We start from the raw sequence: 16363 nt of genomic DNA on the forward strand, positions 1-16363 counted from the left end.
ATCCGACCACACAACCGATAACTACAATTACCTACTGGTAATTTCCCTAGTATCTAAACAGTGGTATTCCTCTTCCTCTGAATGTACAAAGCACTGGTATGTGAGAATGAGTGATTTATGAGAATGAAAAGGCTCTGCCACATCCCAGTCATTAAATTTTGTCTTCATTTAGGCAGATCTAAAATGTTTTCATTCTGGCCCGAAATGCTGGAGTTGGCAGTCACGTGTGCATGAGGTGTGCTTGACTGTATGTGTGAATGGTGTGTGTTTCTCTCTTGTTGATGAAGGCTGTGGCGAGAAAGCTTTATGTGTTTTTTAATTGTGTCTGCCTGCAACTTAACGTGACTTCTTTGTGGTAAGTAACAATGGTTCTTTTCCAACATAGTTGATATTCCTGCCTGGAGTTTCCATTGTTTGATTTTAAACAGCTTTCGACTTCTTCATGCAATGAATTATTCACGTGAAGATAGCAAGCTGATTTGTGCTGAAAAGCATGTGTTAAAACTTCCGTTCCAAGCTCATTAAAAGACCTGTGAATGGCGAGACGATACTACCACCAGAAGGAGCGAAGATATTAAGAGAGTGTGAGGTTCAAACTTTGCCTCAGAATGTCGGGTGTTTATTTCAAAGGAGAAAGGGAGGAGCATTTCTTTAGCAGGCTGATAATCCATGTAAAAATTTCTTATTATTTAAAATACTTTTTACAGCTTGTCAAAAATATCTTTGTACAATGAAACACAAGCATCTTTTCTCTAGGCTATGATATATTTGAAAGAAAAAATTTGTATGCATCTCATGACTTTAACTCACACAACGCATCTATTAAAATTTCTTTGAAGAATTAATGGAATACAAGTAAGTTGAGGATTGAAAGTACTCAACTAATTAACCTTTTCTAATTAACATTTTGTAAGTAAGTTGCATACAAATTGTCTCTTTGATTTGTATTTTGGAAAAAGTTTTAGAAGTCGACCAGTGTCCTCTGATACAGTTCTAGGAATGCGCACTCCGTGGTTCACAGGCGAGGCACCGTTTGCTGGAGCAGTAAACAATCACAAGTCGCAGAGATACACATATATCTGCGTAGAACATTTCTTGATTAGTCATGTTGAAGTATCCTCTTTTTTGACGAGTGCAGTGCAGTTCTGAAACATAAACTACTGGATATGCCAAGACATCTACATTTAACGCCAGTGAAACAGTCAGAGCTAAACAACAACAATATTCTATATTATGATCAGCAGAGACATGCATTAACCCTCAAACGTTTGTGAGTTATCATTATATATAAGTTTACTTGAACTGCTTCAGACTGAAATGGTATTTACAAGGGAAGAATAATAACGTACAATTACGTAACTGTGATACAAACCAGATTGTTCATTTTTATGACATCCAGGTATACAAGTACATAATACTCAATTAAACTTGAGTATGTGTGTTGCTGTGCAGCTGATCATTATCAATGCTGTTAATCTGGTGGGTTGGCGTGTAGTACTGAAAAGAGGAACACATAATTAAACGAGGATAAATTACTTGATTACTTGTTTCTTATAAGTTAATGATATCACCTATTTAGTGCCACTGCTGGACACGTATAGCCACAGTTCATGGTTAGCTGTGTTCCTTATTTTTGGTGATATGGGTTTATTACGGTTTTAACAATAAGAAAACTAAGTTTCCAAAGCTAACCGGCTGTCGAGATCAAAATTCACTGCCTGACAAAATGTTAAACACCCAGAAGGTGAGGAGGAAACGAAATCGAATCTCACAGGCTGAGAGGGTATGTGATGTTATTGCAGTTACAACATGAGTCAAAATTACAAAGAGATTAGCAGTCCTATCCTGCTTATCAGTATGACACTAAATCCTTTTTGGCTTCGAAGCATGAACTGTTTCGGTTGGGACGGGTATCGTAAGGCCGTTGTATTATTTCCTGTGCCAAGCTGACTAGAAGTGCTGTAGCTGGCCCTTGATATTGTGGACATTGGTGCTGGCACGGAGTTTACGTCCGTACTGATCCCACTCATGTCGATCTGGGAAGGTATCTGGGGATCGTACAGGTCACAGGAAAACCCAACACCGTGGCAACAGTTCATGGAGACCAGCATCATGTGTGGACGAGCATTGTCCTATAGCAGGGCTTAACAACTGGCCGGTTTTGAGCGCGAGTACTCGCGTTTGCTCAGGCACGTGCTCACGAGCAGCTGCAAGGTCGTGGAGTAGGGAGGGAGGGGAGGGATGGGAAATGCGCGCGCACGTTTGAATAGGGCCGCAGCGTGCCTATTGAATTCGCGCCGACTGTGTAACGTTTAAAGTACTACGACCAGCTCTTAACAGTCACTTCGCTGGTTAAGAATCATGTGAAGTCGCCGTTGTGTAACCCCAACCATGCTTTCGCAGTTCAACCCCCATTGGGGGGAATTGTACCTGTTTACAGAAAAATATGGTGTTGCAAAATGTTTAGTACGTCACAAAACGCTGAATTCTTTTACGAAATTTAATTTGCAGCGACATTATATGTCGTATCACGTGAAAGACTATGGACGTGGAAAATGTGGTTGACCAGATCGTGCACAGGAAGTTATTAAACTTAAAAGGAAGTTATCCAAAGAAGATCTGGACGACGAAGAAAAATCAACTGAGGCAGCTCTCAGAGTGGGTTACAAAATTGCTTTGCTTTTAGCAAAATCCCTGCGCCCCTTAACTGATGGCGATTTAATAAAAGAATGTTTGGTAGTTGTAGCGGAACATTTGTGTCCATCTCAAGTTGAACAGTTTCGGATTATGCCATTATCTAACATGACCATTATGCGTCGCATACAGGACATGGCAGACGACGTCCAGAGCCAGCTTGCAAATATCTGTAAAGATTTTATGGCGTATTCTCTAGCTGTGGACGAAAGTGTTGATATCACTGGAACAGCGGAGCTTGCCATATTTATTAGAGGTGTTAATAGAGATCTTCAGGTGAGGGAGGAGCACCTCGATGTAGTAGCCACGAAGAACACTACAACCGGAGGTGATATTTTAAGTAATGTTGAAGAAAGTGTTGAAAATATAGGATTGTCGTGGAATTCTTCAGTATCTACAGATGGTAGAGGCATACACTAAGCTAATAAAATTATGTGGCACGTGTACGTTCTCCTTTATTTGTTTCATTTGTCGCAGTAATAATTCGTGAGTGATATCCCTGCAGGTGGCCGCGGATTTACGTCGACTAGCGGCAGCTGTTGTGTGCCCCACGTGACTTTCCCCTCTCTCCGCTCTGGTCCGGGAGTGGGGGTAGCGTGCTCGCGCTGCTCCCTGCTCGCGCCTTGCTGCTCACAGCTTGCTCCGCGAACACGTATGTTGTGAAGCCTTGTCCTATAGTAAACTGGCATGACAGTACTGTCGTATGAGAGATAACACGCGAGGACACAGGAGTCCCGTAACGTACCGTTGAGCCGTTCAAGCTCCTGCAATCACTGCCACCCGTGACCTGAGGTTGTCCGCCATGTCTTCCGAATCCACGATGCCAGATTTAGCAGAGCTGTGCTTTTCCAAAACATTGGAAGTACGTAAAAATTCTCGCCGACGATGGCGAGCCTGATGACAACATTAAATACACGACGCTAACGTACTGTACTGGCCCTTCTGTCACAGAAAATTTTAATTTCTAATTATTTACAGACCCGTCGATGGTTTATAAATGTACGAAGTTACATTTACGTTAGACGATGAACTCCAAGGGCTTCACTTCTTCTATAGGACAGTGTATACTGATATCAGAAGCTCCAGAAACATCGATCTATTCAGAAGGTATATTCAGTGAATTCTATTTTACATTATCAATGTTAGAAGGTGGAACTCTGTATATTAATAGTGAAAAGCTACGATTCTCTTAGCTCCTGCACAATCTCATTCCCTAAACATGTATCATCTAACAACAACATTCTGTATTAATCTCAGTCAGCTTAGAACAATAGTTGGCTGCAGATACCATAATTTCCAGCCGTAATTTTCATCACTTATATTTTTCGCACACACGCGTATGCACATTGAGCTCGCATGCTCTACCTCGAGCCAGTCTTATATCTCTGGTCTTTACTCACTAAATTCTTTTTCACGGCAAAAGTTGTTTACTATGACATGAGTGCAGTCAGCTGTTGTTAGATTAGCAAGGATCAATTATGTCAATTTCCTACATATATAATTTTATGTAATTTCTTTTTTACCAAACGTAAGTGTTCTTTCTTAATTCAGTGTTATTCCCAACTATATCCACACAAATAAAATTAAAGTTAAATAGTGAGTAATTAAATCAAACGTTTCTCTTCAACGTAATGTGTGTTTTGCTGCCATTTTATTATTTTAGGATATGTTAACCACTTACTGAAGAGAAAAGTCCTGCCTTGAGCCATTTGGTGATACTGCAACATGAACAGAACCCAACCTACTTTATAATAGACATTTACGATATGGTAATTCACATTAAGGATACAGAAATGATACATACGCATAAAATTGACTATGTATTGTGATTCATTTGAATGAAAGACTTAAATAAGAACCTCAAAAACACAACTATTGTGTCTGCTGTGATAGTACAAAGAAAACATGCCCAAGGCAGAAACCCTTCTCCTACATAGCTTTCCCTAACTTTTTTCATCTGTTTAATCAGTAAGTAAGTAGTACTTTGGTATTTCAGCATCTTCTTTAACTCAACAACCATAGATGAAAATAATAATCTGAATTTTATACTCTGCGGACTCATGCAGAAACTACTGATGATGCGTTAACTGTTAGATACCTATAATGATGTAGAAGCAACATTTCTTCAAATTTACCGTCTTAACCTCTCGTGCCATCAATGGGCTACACACAAAACTAAAACACTAAATCTCCCTATAAGAGGTCGTTGCACCAAGCGTTTATATTCCTTGTAATGTATTACGAGCTTCACTGTATGAAGTACCACACACAAAAGGATCTAGCTAATCTTACCCTTTGATTATTAAAATCGATTCCTGCTCCAATTGTCAACCTTGCTTTCGCTTTCATGGCATCAGACAGTGACATCTGTAAAGAAAAAATGTTATCAAAAAACTTAAATATCATTTAACAGAAAAATGTACGTTTAAACACTTAACCAAATGCTCTATCCTGTGGGCAGCCACAGCTCTGGAAATACATTTTGATAAATGACGAACCACAACAGCTGTTAAATGATCTTTTATTGAAACGACCAGTTTCGCAGCTATAGCGTCAACCTCAGGTATTAATCTAGGAGAAAATGGGGAAAAAGTAATTTAAAAAGCGTTGCCTGTACCTCACAATAAAAAGAGATGTAGTTCCGCCGATTTTATTAACTGACTACCGTTCCTTCGTGATTTGACTGAGATCGTTGGGCCATTCGTTTAAACCCGGTCTGGACTTCATATGAATGGATCGTGAGTGCTCCTATCCGTTACATATTGCATCTTTTTCTAATTTGGGCTGCAGGCAATACAGTTTTTAATTTTTTCCCCATTTCGATACACAGATCTGTATCTGAACATGTTTCAATAAAGTATCATTTAACAGCTATTGTGGTTCTTCATTTATGAAGAATCAACTACACTCCTGGAAATGGAAAAAAGAACACATTGACACCGGTGTGTCAGACCCACCATACTTGCTCCGGACACTGCGAGAGGGCTGTACAAGCAATGATCACACGCACGGCACAGCGGACACACCAGGAACCGCGGTGTTGGCCGTCGAATGGCGCTAGCTGCGCAGCATTTGTGCACCGCCGCCGTCAGTGTCAGCTAGTTTGCCGTGGCATACGGAGCTCCATCGCAGTCTTTAACACTGGTAGCATGCCGCGACAGCGTGGACGTGAACCGTATGTGCAGTTGACGGACTTTGAGCGAGGGCGTATAGTGGGCATGCAGGAGGCCGGGTGGACGTACCGCCGAATTGCTCAACACGTGGGGCGTGAGGTCTCCACAGTACATCGATGTTGTCGCCAGTGGTCGGCGGAAGGTGCACGTGCCCGTCGACCTGGGACCGGACCGCAGCGACGCACGGATGCACGCCAAGACCGTAGGATCCTACGCAGTGCCGTAGGGGACCGCACCGCCACTTCCCAGCAAATTAGGGACACTGTTGCTCCTGGGGTATCGGCGAGGACCATTCGCAACCGTCTCCATGAAGCTGGGCTACGGTCCCGCACACCGTTAGGCCGTCTTCCGCTCACGCCCCAACATCGTGCAGCCCGCCTCCAGTGGTGTCGCGACAGGCGTGAATGGAGGGACGAATGGAGACGTGTCGTCTTCAGCGATGAGAGTCGCTTCTGCCTTGGTGCCAATGATGGTCGTATGCGTGTTTGGCGCCGTGCAGGTGAGCGCCACAATCAGGACTGCATACGACCGAGGCACACAGGGCCAACACCCGGCATCATGGTGTGGGGAGCGATCTCCTACACTGGCCGTACACCACTGGTGATCGTCGAGGGGACACTGAAAAGTGCAACCGTCATCGAACAAATCGTTCTACCATTCCTCGACCGGCAAGGGAACTTGCTGTTCCAACAGGACAATGCACGTCCGCATGTATCCCGTGCCACCCAACGTGCTCTAGAAGGTGTAAGTCAACTACCCTGGCCAGCAAGATCTCCGGATCTGTCCCCCATTGAGCATGTTTGGGACTGGATGAAGCGTCGTCTCACGCGGTCTGCACGTCCAGCACGAACGCTGGTCCAACTGAGGCGCCAGGTGGAAATGGCATGGCAAGCCGTTCCACAGGACTACATCCAGCATCTCTACGATCGTCTCCATGGGAGAATAGCAGCCTGCATTGCTGCGAAAGGTGGATATACACTGTACTAGTGCCGACATTGTGCACGCTCTGTTGCCTGTGTCTATGTGCCTGTGGTTCTGTCAGTGTGATCATGTGATGTATCTGACCCCAGGAATGTGTCAATAAAGTTTCCCCTTCCTGGGACAATGAATTCACGGTGTTCTTATTTCAATTTCCAGGAGTGTATATGACTACAAACACCTGCAGTTATTCAACAGCATGAAATATGGCACAGTCAAGACATGTTTTTAAGGCAGGACATAGACTTTCTTTCCATACTTTTTCCAGCTCTGACGGGGTTGGTTGGGTCACTGAAAGCGTCAGCTACAACGGAATGTACAATGAAGTAGCAAACTGTCACACACTAAAAAGAGAATTTTTCGTTTTAAGCTACATTTGGTGTGATATTTAATAGTGTTCCTTCCCCCTTCCCCACCACGTTAATTACGTGACCTGTCTAGGCTCAGGGCATAACAGTCTCAAGCACTTTCTCTGAAGATGGATAACAATTTCTTTCATACTGTCGCATGAGAAGGTCTGTTTCGTACGTTGCGGTGCACTCGGAATACCGCGATGCCAAAGAATTTTCTTAGCGTTCCAAAGCTATGCGTCTGACAACACAACCATCCTAAAAACTGCCCCAGACATTAAGTCAACATTTGGTAAGACTCTGGTAACGACACATCGCGTCAATCGGATACGCATGCTACAGGCGCCTGACAGCGCGAGGGTGACACAAATAGCTGCCTACCAGCAGCGAAGGGGTCAGCGAAGAATTCAACTACAGAACCCAGAACGTGTGTGTCGGGTTCTACGTCTACATGTACATACATAGTCCGAAAGCCATCGCATGGTGCGTGGCGGCAGGTACCCTGTACCATTACTAGATGGCCTCCTACAGCCGGCTGCCGGCCTTGATCTTCGCAGTCCGAGGTTTGACAACATAGAGACACGAAGGACTGCCAATGGAGTACAGAGAAGACCTCGCCATGCCGCCGCCACCTATGCGAATCTCTTTTGTCGCGGCCTCTTACCCAGCGCTGAGTAAGTGCGCTGCCTCAAAACAGCGAACGTGGTCTTCAGCAGGTCCACTCTACCAGCACGAAGGCAGACGAGGGCGCCCACCTGTATCTGACTTGATGAATAATAAAGAATGTTCCTTAATATCCCCTGCCTTGCTGCGATAACCGTTACCACCGACGGATTCCTGTATTCCATGGAAAAAATCGAACTTACAAGGCCAGAGTAAAGCAGTAACCTGGCAGATCAGAATGACAGCCCCACACCAGTCCGTCGCTTTCTTCACTTCAGTCCTATACTCGTAATTTCTCTTACAATTCAGTTGATCACTATATGTCTGCGTTAGTAATGAAATTTCCTCATCCTCCTAGTATAGATCCATTACAGAAGACTACACAGGTGGACCGTGTTCAAGAATGAGGTTATCCGGACACACGGTGTCACAGTTTCCTATTGACAATTATGTGATCGCCCTCTCTGATCTTTGTATAATTTCTGTCACCTTATTTATTATGACTTTCTGTACTGTACAGTCCCCAAAAGTTAGCGAGATGTCAGCTGTGATTGTAGGTGGACGACTGGACCGAGCGCAGTCAATAATTCCTAAACTTCCAACAGTGGGAACGTTGTTTATACTTCACAGATGTGGCAGTTTTTGTAAATTATTGCCGGCACAACCCCCTATCTATGGCTTCCTTATTCCGACTATCTCATAGGAAGTTTAGTTTCCTTAATCTTTGTGCGTGCGCGTCGTTGTAGCTGGCATGATCTGAATCATTGCTTGAAGTGATGATTTTAGTTGAAGAGGAAATTTACTAACATTACACCTGAAGGGAAAACAATTGTCTACTTCTTTCCTTACACTAGTATAATACACCTCCACTTCTGTAGGTTTCACTCTGTGACTCACAATTCACTTTCCTTCAAATGTGAGTGGTCATTACTACAAATGTTAAGTTTCTTTCATATTTACTCATTATGTCCTTCATGTGGCACAACTAACTGTACATAAAGACGTATCAGAACCCAGAGATTGTTCAGAATTGCGTTCTGAGTATTTTGGTACTAGGGACCCACGGCCAACGGCGGCTCATTGCAGAATTACACTTATCAGAAAAAGTTTAGCATCATTACGGTTCCCAGATCTCCTGAAGATAGACGTTGACTGTGGATTTTGTATCACAGACACAGTCCCTTTGACTGTTCAGAGATGTCACTAAACCTGCCTAAAGTTGTAAATAACCATGCATGAGCAGCGCCTATTAGACGGAGGAGGTCCTACAGTCGATCAGTACCAGTCATTCCACCATGAAGGAGGTACATGGCTCATGTAGTCTGTAGTTCAACCATACCTAGGAGGTCAGTACTGCAGTTCGATCGCGTCCGAATTGTTATTTTGTGCCAGGAAGGGCTCTCAACAGCCGAAGTGTTTAGGCTTATCGGAGTGAACCAAAGCGATGTTGTTTGGACATAGAGACAGAGACAAGAACTGTCGACGACATGCCTCGCTCAGGCTGCCCAAGGGCTACTACTGCAGTGGATGACCACTACATAAGGATTATGGCTCAGAGGAACCCTGACAGCAACACCACCATGTTGAACAATGCTCTTCGTGGAGCCATAGGACGTCTTGTTACGACTCAAACTGGTCGCAACTTCACTCACGACGTCCATGGCGAAGCCCATCTTCGCAACTACGACACCATGCAACGCGGTACAGATGGGCCCACAAACATGCCGAATGGACCGCTCAGGGTTGGCATCACGTTCTCTTCACCGATGAGTGTCGCATACGCCTTCAACCAGACAATCGTCGGAGACGTGTTTGGAGGCAACCTGGTCAGGCTGAACGCCTTAGACACACTGTCCAGAGAGTGCAGCAAGGTGGAAGTTCCCTGCTGTTTTGGGTCGACATTATGTGGGGCAACGTACGCCGCTAGTGATGATGGAAGGCGCCGTAACGGCTGTACGTGAATGCGATCGTCAGACCGATAGTGCAACCTTATCGGCAGCATATTGGCGAGGCATTCGTGTTCATGGAAGACATTTCGCGCCCTCAGCGTGCTCATCTTGTGAATGAATTCCTTCAGCATAACGACATCGCTCGACTAGAGTGGCCAGAATGTTCTCCTATCGAACTTGCCTGGGATAAATTGAAAAGGGCTGTTTATGGACGACGTGACTCACCAACCACTGTGAAGGATCTACGCCGTATCGCCGTTGAGGGGTGGAACAATCTGGACCAACAGTGCCATGATGAACTTGTGGATAGTATGCCACGACGAATATAGGCATGCATCAATGCAAGAGGCCGTGCTACTGGGTATTCGAAGTACCGGTGTGTACAGCAATCTGGACCACCACATCTGAGGGTCTCGCTGTATGGTCGTACAATAAGCAATGTGTGGTTTCCATGAGCAATAAAAAGAGCGGAAGTGATGTTCACGTTGATCTGTATTGCAATTTTCTGTACAGGTTCCGGATCTTTCGGAACCGAGGTGATGCTAACTTTTTATATGAGTATTTGGTTTCTTTCCTCAATTAGTTCTGTATTGTACTGCACTGAAAAAATCCACAACAGTGCAGATGCAGTCTGTATGAACTTTGTATCTTGTTTCCACTAGCTCACGGTACCTGCTATTGACAAGACTACTGCTCTCTCACTCGTTGTTCTCAACTTCGCATTCAGTGTAGCTCGGTTCTGTCTACGGTTTTACTCTCATTCAGAGTTAGTTGAGCGTTAACAGCGGCACACAACAGTACTATGGATAGGTTTACTCTGATACAGAGTTAAGCGATAAGCATCTTGTGTATGGGTCCACTAAAAGCAACTGAAGACTGGCACAACAACATCATGCCGAGCTGTTGGCATACAAACGGCAAACGCATCACAGCACTTTTTCGTCTGAAGTTTCTTGCACTACTTTGTTTCGTGCGTCCTAGGATTTGCTTATTGAGTATTACAGGCTTCTTCATTGTTTTGATTTTCACAGCAACAGGGCTATTGTGGTCACAAACCGTGTATGCTCTCTAAAGATCCGTTGGAGGCTGTGGGACCTTTGTAGCAAAACACTCAAAGGTTCCCTCTAAACAAATTTGACGGTGATGTTGTGATTCATCTTGTATTTTTAAATCTGTGCCGTTAATATGTGAAGTAAAACTTTCTCTTGTAGTATAAGGCAAAATGTGACGACTCACCTTCAATTTAGACGCTTCGACGTGAGATTTGTAACAAAACTCCAATAGAGCCACAGCCATGGCAAACAGCAACCCACCAATCAGGATGTAAAATATACCAGCGACGTTGCTCAGTGAAAGTTCATTTCGAGATGCATCCTACAAAAAAGACATTATAGGGGTATCACTTAACACAAAATCTTAACTCCACAAAAAAATCGAATGGGAAACCTATGTTATGTGCCATTGAAGCGACCTTACCTGCTTGTCACTATGCTTGCATTCCGTGCGATCGTACCACCAACGGTTTTTAAGTTTTGTCAGCTCACCATTTTCGGTCAGAGAAAGGACTGCTAAATTTATTTTCTCCCTACGATACAGACAGAAGACAGTTACAGTTGACTTCAAGCAGAGTTGGACAAAATTTATTCGAAGGACGAATAACAAATACGGATAAAAATTATAATTCACTGTTTGTGAAAAACAAATAAAATATTTTTCAAAGTATTATTCATTTACACGAATAAAAACATCACTTGTCATCATTGAATGAAAATGGTTACAAATTAATTACAAATCCAAAGATTCTTACTGCTCCAAACCAACAATTATAAAATATATTTTCATTTTGTTGTATCCAAACTATAAGAGCAATTCCCTTTAAAACACATCATGAATTTTTTTTATGTTTTTGTAGAATTATCATTAGGGCATATTAAGGCTATATATGAACTATATATATATTAAAACTATATAATTTAACGTATTATATACCAGAATGGTAACTCTTCAATATACATCAAAGAGAATCGGTGTATATTACTGCTCTAGAAATTCTATTTAAGAATAAAATTTTAAGATTTTCAAATCAAGTTTGTCTTCAGCAAAAGATTGAAAATCATTAGTTCCCATCGAGATTTTGGGCAATGATTCCGTTGTTGTTCCACATCATCTACACCTCAAATTCAATGCAATTCAAAATCTAAAAACTGTCTTCTTATGTCACAATTTTATTTGGAACTTTTCATTCAATTTATCCTTTTTTCGGTATTTTACATATGAATATCGCTTTAACTATTTTTTTTAATCATGGATTGGACAGTGGTGCAATAATTACATTTACTCCTTTCATTGTAGAAAGACGGAAAAGTCTTTAAAAGTCCATTTGATGTTTTCTCGATAGGAAACTGCCAATGTGCTGCACTATCTAAGCAGAATGCCCTCCGGTTTCCGACACAAATTTTTGCCTTGCACTGTTTCTACAGTTGCAGGAAATGTTATCAATTCTTTCACCTATTGACAGTGTTCATTACGAAATGTTTCGGTCCCAAAATTGTGCACTGACGTCTCTCGATATGACACAGTGTTCCATCTCACCTTGTAGTGCAAATCTTAATCAGAGTTCGTGCTTAATTACATTGTGTGACTTGGGACGACCGGCACTATTCGACGAACTGCCGCTTCGATAGTATAATCGCTAAGGCCACTTGGCATAAAAGCACTTTTGTTGTATATACTAAGATGGTATCTGTTCTTTCCCACACGTCCGAAAGAACAGATACCATCTTAGTATATCTATAGTTAAGGCTCACCGGCCACTTGACCATCTTCTTCTTCTGTGCGAATGCGCAAACAGTGCCAGAACTCTTACGGAAATCGGCAACGCGCCGCGAGTAATGAGTATAATGGGCGGGGGCACCACGAATGTAGTGCAGGACAATACGTTGAGAATGTGGGTTTAGTTGGAGGCGTACCAGAGATAAATCCCTGCAGCCGCGCTGTCCTCTGTGTCCTCGGTGGCTCAGATGGGCGCCGGCACGGTAGCTCAGCTTGCTCGGTCAGAGGGTTAGCTACTCTCCGTAATAAAAAAATGAGTGGACGGATCAACGAAGGATCCAAACGGCTGTCATTGGACGTCTGCCACGAACAAATTCAACGACCAAAATGAGATTTAAAAAAAAAATGGATAGAGCGTCTACAATGTAAGCAGGCGATCGCGGGTTCGAGTCCCTGTCGGGGCACACATTTTCATCCGTCCCCGTTGACGTATGTCAACGCCTGTAAGCACCTAAGGGTGTTCATTTCATTGTAACTTTTGTTGTACTTTTTACGTTTTAAATGAAGCAAACTGTTTTAGACCCAATGGTTGAATTAAACACTGTAGTACTTTACAAGACGTAGTTATGTTGTGGTGATATGCTTCACTTGCAATTATCTCATTTTTAGAAATGGAAGAAACAACAAGTGATTGGAAAGATCCTAAGACCAACAGAGCGTCGCAAACCAGACCCTTCGCTATGTGTTAGGGCTGTTCATTACATAATACCTTTATTATTTAAGTATTTATTTAGTCACTTTTTCACCTTCGCTGAAACACATATCTTCTACTTTGCAAGTGATCATAGCTTTAAGGGATGCATTTTAGAACCGGTTTTTTGCTTTGAACGATCGTTCCCGTCATATCCCTGAACCAGGCGCGGCTCTGGTTCAAGCCGTTTATTGCTTGTCACCTTGTCTTTACGGCACTGTCGCCTGTTTTCTTATTCAATTTACTGACGTGACTATGTTGCTGGTTTGCTTGCCCGTGAGTGGCAGCAGCATTGCTTATCGATAAGTGCACTCTCGCACTATCTGTGGAGCGACCGCTAGTGTTTCCGGGTCGTCGTCTGTCGGGAGTTCAGTGGGGACGGAGCCAGTACTAGCCGACCGTTGGCAACACACATGAACTGTCCGACGGAAGGAGACTGGAGCAGGAACCACCGTTGGTTGGTCGTTCGGTCGGTCGTCTCACCGGGTGACGTGTATTTGGCCTTTTGACCGTTTCTGGGGTTAGTCAGTTGGTCATCTTGCCAGACGTGGGTCGGTTCCTTCCCTGTGCAGAGATGTCGGGTCACCAATAGGCCGGTTTTCCCTCTGCATGTTTGGGTCCGAGCCAGTGTCTCCGGGTCGTCGTGTGTCCGAGTTGCGAACGGACATCAAAGGAGTCGGGGACGGAGCAGCAGTGACGTTCGGACAGCCATGCATGGCTTGGCCAACCGTTGCCGACAAACATGACTTGAGTGGGGACGACCGTTGGTTGGTCGTCTCATCGGACGACGTGTATTTGGACGCCGATCGCTTATGGAAACTCTGTGTGTGTCGACATGTCATTTATCCCTGTTGTTCCACGGTGACTGGTTTTAGGATTGTCGGAGTTCTTGGTGCAAGTGTTTACGTGGAACTGTGTGTATCTTCTGTGATTTCTACTGAGCAGATGAATGCTTTCTGCGTACTGGAGTAGTATACAGTCATTGTGAGACATTTCGCCATTATTAGTACTTGGTCATGACGATTTCTGAAGCATTTAAATAGACTTAATTTATGAAATTCCTTCTTACAAGTTATTTAGTAGTTAACAAGACCCAAGGAAACTGCTTTTTATTAAAGTCATTCTTAGTAACAATAAGCTTTAGCCGCTGCTGTTGCATGATGCTAAGAATTGCTGTAAGCCACATGGAAAAACGCAGTCATCTAAAGAGGCGAGTGCAAAAATTAGGACCAAAAAAGAGACACTGACACATCACAACATGTCATGTCCTCCAATCCAGTAAATTCCGTTGCACAAGTCAGATTCTGTATCACTTGTAAATTCTTATTCAAATACGCAATCATATAGCTTATCAAAATGTTAGTTTTAAGTTTTCCTTGTAACAATCTGTTGTGGGCTTAAACAACAGTGAAACTGACACTCATACAATACGCACCCAGTGTCATGCAGGTTAGATTCCGATTACTGAGAGTTCAGGTTGCTTATCGAGTCCTTTTGCAGAGACGAACACAGGCAATATTTGTTGTAGCTACATTACATATTAGGTGGCATATATGTTACAACAGTCATGTAAAATTTTATGAAGGACATCTATACATGCCGGAGAATTTTGAAGTCTGACATATACTGATACAAAATCTTTTGCTATACTACTTGAAAATGGCTCGAAACTGCAATGTTGCGAAATAAATAACCTTTAAGTCGATTGTGAATATAATGTGCTTCACAAATGAGTTGTCATACAGAAAATTGGACGTTCTACAGAAACCAAAAGTGAAACCAATCGATATGGTCAACAGCAGTCTCAGAGTCTTCGTTAATGGTAGTGTTAACCACAGGAACGTCGCACCGTTAGGAGATGCCAAGGAAATGGAATACGACTTGGATAATATTTCTAGTATTGATAAATTGAGTAGAAGTTCGACCTCCGTGCAGATAAATGCATGCTAATACAAAGAAATCAGAAAAAAGTTAAATTCGCAGGATTTAAATGTCCAATAGAGATACAGACAAGTCGCTGACACCGTAACAGGTCGATGGAGGCCGTAAGTGTTGACAGAGAATCTGGCGGATCTTCAAGGGGAATCTTTATAAAGGAAGACAATATTGTTCTTGAGAAATCCCGTTGGCTGATCGTGGAACACCTCTGTTTGAGGCAGACGAAGCATCTGCATATTTCGTGTGAGAACAGTCAGAATAATATGAGACTCTAAGATGTAAAGTCACATAGGGACATATAACCTTCTTCATACATCAATGGAAAAGGAATGGCAGTTGCCTGGTAGCACTGTACAGTGACTTGCAGGCTCTAAAGGGAGAAGAAGAACTCCGTCAAACTTTCAGAGGTTGTAGTATGGTACAAAATAAGAAAAAACATTTAGTAAACATCGAGTGTAGAATACATAACTCAAGAGCTTCGAGTACTTTGTCATCTTCCCTACTGGAGCACACACACACTGGACCGTTTATTTTCTCTGTTGTCGTCGTTACTACCACTTCTGACAGCTTTTCGACAGAGTTTTGGTTCACCATGTACATTTATGTAAATATGCACTCGTGATCATAAATTAAGGATGACGCTGATACATGGTGAAACAACGCTCTGGTGGGCACTTTGCGGGTTTAAATCACCTTGGGGTATGACCACGCGGTCGTCCCACGGTGGCGCTGGCAGCAGTCCACATACCCACAGGTGTGTTGGTGCACATCAGAGTACGGTGTAGCGAGTAAGTGTGCAGACGTTTCCAGACGTGCTAATGGTGACTGTGTGTTGAAAATGGCTCAAACAACACATATTGATGACGTTATGAGGGGTGGAATACTAGAGCGACTGGAGGCTGGTCAAACACAGCAGGTCTTAGGACGGGCGCTCCGTGTGCCCCAAAGTGTGATCTCAGTATTATGGCAACGATTCCAGCAGACAGGAAACGTGTCCAGGCGCTAGAGTACGGGACGTCCACAGTGTACAATATCACAAGAAGACCGATATCTTACCATCAGTGCCCGCAGACGGCCACGGAGTACTGCAGGTAT

At 43.3% G+C, this 16363-nt stretch overlaps 1 protein-coding gene across 1 annotated transcript in view; it reads right to left on the minus strand.

Moving 5' to 3' along the window:
• Positions 1-774: 774 nt before the first annotated feature.
• LOC126259554 (glutamate receptor 1-like) overlaps positions 775-16363 on the minus strand; it is a 545373-nt gene continuing 529784 nt past the window's right edge. The window contains exons 17-21 of the mRNA XM_049956439.1: positions 11284-11392; positions 11044-11181; positions 4987-5061; positions 1373-1497; positions 775-1145 (exon numbers count right to left, since the gene is read on the minus strand). Coding sequence (XP_049812396.1) covers positions 1423-1497; positions 4987-5061; positions 11044-11181; positions 11284-11392 — 397 coding nt within the window. The 3' untranslated portion in view covers positions 775-1145; positions 1373-1422. The remainder of the gene's footprint in view (positions 1146-1372; positions 1498-4986; positions 5062-11043; positions 11182-11283; positions 11393-16363) is intronic.

Source organism: Schistocerca nitens, chromosome 5 (assembly GCF_023898315.1).
Source record: "Schistocerca nitens isolate TAMUIC-IGC-003100 chromosome 5, iqSchNite1.1, whole genome shotgun sequence".
Taxonomy (NCBI): Eukaryota; Metazoa; Arthropoda; class Insecta; order Orthoptera; family Acrididae; genus Schistocerca; species Schistocerca nitens.